This window comes from Humulus lupulus, chromosome X (genome assembly GCF_963169125.1).
Source record: "Humulus lupulus chromosome X, drHumLupu1.1, whole genome shotgun sequence".
Lineage (NCBI taxonomy): Eukaryota > Viridiplantae > Streptophyta > Magnoliopsida > Rosales > Cannabaceae > Humulus > Humulus lupulus.
Window position 1 is genome coordinate 188,614,162 of NC_084802.1, and position 6,811 is coordinate 188,620,972.

Genomic DNA, 6,811 nt, shown 5'->3' on the forward strand with positions numbered 1-6,811 from the left:
TATTTTTAGAAAACGGTTATGTTTTTCCGCAAATTATGTTAAGAGATTTTACAGGACGTGACGCATATCAATCAATTTCATACATATTCAATCATAAAAATAAACTAGCAATCATGGCTCTGAGGCCAGTTGTTGGAAATACATATTACCGGATCTTGTTTATTTTCATGTAATTCACATATTATCAAACAAACATGCAAATTCCTAGAACATGCTCCTATGAAATTGACATAAAAATAGAGTAAGGTTATTAGAAACTTACATTACGCAACAGAACTAGAACAACTCATTCATTCAGGTTCTCTAACCCTTGAATCATAGTAGCAGCATGGTATATTCATGAATCTAAACTGGATCAGCAACATAGTCTTCTGCACCAATCCTCACCCTTTCGTCCTCCTCCTTAGTCACAAACGTGTAGTATCTTCCCCAATCTCATCACACAGATTGTTAGGGTTGGTGCCCCAAAAGCATGTGTAAAGACAATTTTATTGAATTAAATAAAAGTACAATTTTATTATATTGGATTAACGTAATTATTGTTTGAATAATTTATACATAAATATCAGAAAAATTCATATTTATTTATGAGAATATGATCTTGTATGCGTACGAGAGAATTAAGATCATATGTAATGAATGAAATAGTTGCAACATATTAAAATATGAAATCTTTAATAAATGGTTGCAAGTATGGTTTACTAAGCATATAGATGGATGCAAGCAATCTAGATTCAGATTACTGATGTAGATAGAAATCTTAGTAAATGTACTTTATATAATTAAGATTATATATGACAGGACCGATCTGAAGTAATTTCTTTATATAAACTTATCGTTTTCCATAAGATTTAATTCATATCTAAAATGATGATCGTTTGTAGATCAGTCTAAATCATGAGAAGTCATGAACTCCTGTTCATGTCTATTGGATCTTTTGATTCATTCGTTAATGTCTCTTAATATAATAAGACTAGTGAATTTTGTTTTGAGGATTCAATAATTTAGACTGCATATGTACACCCCGCCCCTAATACTCTCCAACTTATGGCTGGCCAAGCTTACCCTTACCTGCACCACATAGCACCCATGAGCCAAGGCTCAGCAAGAAAACTTAATTAAACTAATTCAGATAGTTCACAGAATATAAACAACATACGTAACAGTAATAATTGTACTCAATCAGGCACATTATACAAGTATGCGACCACAGAGTCACACAAGTGCATATCACACTTCTATTTATTCAAGTGGCATCTGAGGCAAACAAGTGTATACTACACTCCCAGACATAGCGACATGCACTCTACATGCATAGTGTCGATCATGACTTATAAGCCGAGCTTTCCAATCAGTAATAATCAAACATATAATCTATTTATCACATAATCAAATATAGTGCATTTTAGTATGCTTAATCAGATATTCACATGCATAATTATAATCATGCTCGTTAATAGGGGCCCGAGCCCTAATCATAACCAAGGTGCAGTCTTCTTACCTCAAGTTTTGTGTGAATGAAGAAACGACTCTGAGCCTGTCCCTGACTTGAGCCTTGAAGAAACCTTAGTCACAATACAAGTATACATTCATCAGGAATCAACTCCAGATCCCGAGCTCCAATTTGGACTCTAACTCTCAGAACCACTGTTCCAAGTTAACGGGGCGCTAAAAATGTCCCCCGAACCCCCAAGTGGGCCCCCAACAGAATTCCTGACCTCCCGGGCCTTACTCTCAGAATCCAACAAAACAGCCTTTCGTGGCAACTGATGCGATTGCGCCCACAGAAAAATTGGGCTTTCCAGGGCATTGGTGCGGTCGCACCAACCCCTGGCGCCGTCACTCCCCTAATCTCGAAACCCAAATCCCAATTCAAAATTCCACTCTTTCAGGGACACTAGTGGGATCGCGCTACAATCTAGCGCGGTCGCGCTAGGTCGCCAGAAACCCAAAAACGACCGAGAACATAAGTGTTCTTCCCCAATTTGTGCCCCTGCGATTTCCACGATTTCAAACCCAAAATAGGTACTTCCCACAAGATTCAGACAATAAAACACTCCATACAACCTAGGTAAACTAATAACAACATCAAATCATCATAAAACACACCCGAACCTCCTTAAAACTCAAAACTGAAAATTTAGAATCTTTAACTCTAACTTTATCCTCATAAACCGAAAATTCACCAAGGAAGCTTACCTCTGATTCGCGGTTCACAACCTTCTACACCAAAACGAATCCCTAACAGCTGCTCTCTCCCTTGCCTGCCGCCACTTCCTCCAAACCTCCTCAATTATCAATGAAAATTTCCTTCTGTGCTTGAAGTTCTTGGAGCTTTACAGAATTACCAAAGAGGAGAGAAGTAAAGTGTTTGGAACGTGAGTTCCACTCCCCAAAGTCTAATGCCCACTTAACTAGCGAATGTGGTCAAATGACAACATTGCCCATTGCCCCACTTAACCTCAAAGTTTACTCCCAAGGGAAAATTAGTCATTTGGCATAATTCCCGTAAATCTCAAATTACCCACATATTCCCAACTAAATCTATCAAACTCAAATATTCACCAAGTTAATTCCCGTTACTCAATAAATCCCGGTAATTTACCAAATTACCAAAATACCCCTAAACTCACCCCGAGCTGGGTATTTTATCTTGTTGTGACTTTTTCGCTAACTTGCTCACTAGGATCGCCTTGTGTCGAATAACTTAAATATATCCACATAATAATATGGTCTCAATCATAAATCACATATATTTACAATTATACCCTCAACGGGTCAAAATTACAAAATGTCCGTCTAATAAGAAACAGACCCACATGCATATTTAATACACTTGAACATGCAAACATGATCATACCATAATACAATTCACACAATTAACATAATAATATACTCATGTCACAAATACATAATTAATTCAATCATTGCCCTCCTGGCCCCCTAATCAAGCAACTAAGCCTTATTAAGGAAATTGGGACGTTACAATTATCCCCTCCTTACAGAAATTTTGTCCTCAAAATTTTACCTGAACAGCTCGGGATACTGATCCCGCATATTTGACTCTAATTCCCAGGTTGCCTCCTCGACCTTGTTGTTCCTCTGTAATACCTTAACCAAAGTCATGGTTTTATTCCTTAAGATCTTATCCTTCCTGTCTAATAGAGTTGTTACCTTAGAAATAGAGATATGTTTGTTTTTATTTTATTTTTTCATATCTTACATATTTGATATATGTTTACTATTTCTTAAAACTTAGTGATTAGATGTTTATTGAGCAACATTGTAACGCCCCAAACCCCAGGGACCGTTACGGTGTGCCTTGTAAACAGTGCTAAACTCGCTAACCGAGTCATTTGGCCAAAATCGTGAACTAAGTATGATTAGCGGTTTAGGGATTAAAACTTTGGTTAAGATGTAACGTTTCACTAGAACGTTTAATTTATACATTGGGATCCCTAAAATATAATTTCAGAGTTTATTATAGAAAATATTTACAACAGGCCGTTCTAAGCGGCAAAACAGGGTTCAACCCTAGTTCCACTTTAAACCTCGGCCGTGGCGGACGAGCAGCTGCATATGTACACATCATCACCTAAGCTCTTCAACTCAAGGATGGTCCAGCTTCCTCTTGCCTTTACCTGCACCACGTAGCACCCGTGAGCCGAAGCCCAGCAAGAAAACACGGGTATAACATGATATAATATCAACAATAACCAAAGTAACCCTTCAGAACCAACGGTCCATACAGATAGGTGACAATAACCAAAAGTCACAATATTGAGCATCGCTCCCTCTAGCCATGTGACGATAGGGTCACCAGGGCTTAATCGATAAGTGATTCTTTCTTAAGTTTGATTAGGACAGGTGCAAGGTGATTAGTCACCAACATAACCTTCCTCACGACTCTAGAGTCGAAACTATGGACAACGTCCCTTAGCCATGTGACAACCCGTCACCGGGGTCATATACCTTGGCTATAGTCATCTGGTCGTAGACCAGGCAAGCGCTTATAGTTCTCATTGACCTTCCGGTCGGTCCAGCACTAATACCCCATATGAGTCATTCAATGCCGACCTCGATTAGATCTAATCTTTATTTGGCCCGGCATTTACAACGCACTGCCACCTCTGACCCTTGGGTCGGTAAAACACGACCAGTGCTCAGGCCGTGGTGAACTTAACTAATAAGTCACAGCTTCACAGACGGATCTGACACCATTGTCGATTCTGACTAATAAGTCAGCGCCATACACAGGTAAGCCATGCCACCAAACATATACCACATGTCCAATAACCATAAACAAGGTATTCAGCATGCTTACTTAACAGATATTAGTACAATTAGGACTATGCATTAACACAGAGGCTCAAGCTCTGAACGATATCACACCCAGTATACAAAGCATGTCCTAATCACAGGTTTCTCGTGCATCATATGCAATATATCCAACAGTCCAACATGCATCAATAATAGCCATGCATGTCACGTTTAATAGTCAACCAACATGCAACAAGAATAGCCATGCATGTCACACATAATAATCAACCGACATGCATCAATAATAACCATGCATGTCATACTCAATAATCAACCAACATGCATCGATAATAGCCATGCATGTCATACTCAATAATCAACCAACATGCATCATTAATAGCCATGCATGTCACATATACATAGGGTGCAGTTTTCTTACCTCAGATTCGAGCTAGAACGATTTAAAGAACGACCCTTGAGAACGATCAATCTTTAAGCCCTTAGCGGTCACCTAGTCATAATAAAATATAAAACCTCATCAAAATGAGTAATTAAATACTTCCAAACCCAACCCAAGCCTCCGGAATATCAAATCCCACTCAACTAGGTAGTAGGTTCGATCCTAGGCTTTTAGAGTTAAGTTCCCATCACAAAACCACCATTTAGTATTTTTTTTTCCTTAAGGGCCGCGGCCCTACATGGACCATGCCGGGGCGCGCCCCCCTGACAGAGCCTCCACCACCTTCTTCAAGCTAGGGCCGCGGCGCCCAAGAACAGGGCCGCGGCCCAACTTCGCACCAGCCATTTTTCTTTGTTTTTCCACTCCTGAAACCTTCCAAAAACCCCTCTAAACATCTCCAAATCATCAAATCAACATTACCAAACTTCTCAATGGTCCAAAACCACCAAAACCTGAAGCTCAAACCAACCAAAAACTCAACAATTCACAAAGTCCAATCCTAAGCTTAAAAACTTAAGAAACTCAAAACTTAACTCAAGAAAACAGAGCACACCTGAGTTCAAAGGCTAAAACTCACCTCAAACACAGCTTTGAATCCCCTTTGATGGTTGTTATAGGTTCCCTAGCTGCCACCTTTAATCCCCTAGCTCAACACCTCCATTTGAGCTCTCAAAATTCAAAGAAAGGTGAGGGAGGAAGTTTGTACGGGATGGAAGGGAAAAAGAGAGGATAGGCTCTGTTTTAGTATCAATCTACAGCCCTTTATGTCATATATATCCTTAGGATCAAAAGACCAAAATACCCCTAAGCCAAATAAACCCCTCTAAAAGCTTTCGAGGGTAAAACCGTCCTTTCCCATTTATCTCGTTAATTATAATTAACGCTCTCTAATTCCCGCTATTCTCAATATCCTCAAATTCCAATAATTCATATCCTGTTACCCTAAAATCCCCGGTAACGCTCTAATCATTAAATTCACCCCGAGACTCACCCCGAGCCCCGAACTTAAACCCGTTATGACTAGACCGAACACTTACATCTCATGGTCGTCTCATGTCGATTAGCTCGAACCAATCCACCTTATAATGTGGCTATATTAATTAATCACAATCATGCACCCAAAATATACAATTACGCCCACAGTGGCCAAATTACCAAATTACCCTCATAATAATAAATTCTCCCTTATGCATGCATTTACCATCTTATAATAATATAATTCACGTAAACATGCATATAATCATCAAATACTATAATAAATCAATTATGGCCCTCCCGACCTCCTAATCAAGGTTCTAAACCTTATTAGGAAATTTGGGGCATTACAAACATGATGATTTCTATTTATTGATAAAAATGTAGTTCTCTATGGCTTCCGACTCCATCCTCCCTATACTCTCCAAGGAGCTTCTCACTGGAGAAAAATTCATGGAATGAAAGTCCAACATCAACATCATGTTGATCTGCAATAACTCTAAGTTTGTGAGGATCGAGGAATCCCATGAAGTTCTAGTTGAAGGAGCACTCAAGTCTGTCCGTGAGAGGTATGAGCGTCGGCAAATGGCAAACATCAAGGCTAAGGCATACATGTTGGCCAGCATGTCAAACACACTGAGGATGAAGCTGGAAGATGTCGAAACTGCATATGACATCATGGAACAACTTCAAGAGAAGTTTGGACACAAATCTGGGCAAGCTCGTTTCGAAGCTAACAAGAAGTATGCAAATGCCAAAATGGCACCGATGATGCATGTTTGTGATCATTTCATAAAGATGACGAGCTATTTTCAGGAGGCTGAGTTGCATGGAGCCACCATAGACGAGGAGAATTGAGTGGGGCTCATCCTGAATAGCCTTGCTCCTACTTTTTTGACGTTCACCACAAACTACTTCTTAAACAAGCTAAATTACGGGATGACTCAATAGTTGAACGAACTTTAGATGTACGAAGCAATTAATGGTGGACCGAGAAAATTAAGAAAGAAGAAGGATTCTACTACTACAGCTACTATCGAGGGTGCCCAGGCTGAAGCTAACCTAGCTTACATTCTATAATCTGAATTGGTTGCTCCTCGTAGGATAAATCTGTCT

The 6,811-nt window shown here is 39.4% G+C and overlaps 1 protein-coding gene across 1 annotated transcript; it reads left to right on the forward strand.

The window, feature by feature from the left end:
• The first annotated feature begins 6,175 nt into the window (after positions 1-6,175).
• LOC133806523 (uncharacterized) lies at positions 6,176-6,553 on the forward strand. Its single transcript, XM_062244614.1, has one exon. The coding sequence runs from the start codon at positions 6,176-6,178 to the stop codon at positions 6,551-6,553; it is 378 nt and encodes a 125-aa protein (XP_062100598.1).
• The last annotated feature ends 258 nt before the right edge of the window (positions 6,554-6,811 follow it).

Coding starts and splice junctions, on each gene's coding strand:
- LOC133806523 (XM_062244614.1), top strand. CDS start 6,176: ATGTTGATCTGCAATAACTCTAAGTTTGTGAGGATCGAGGAATCCCAT.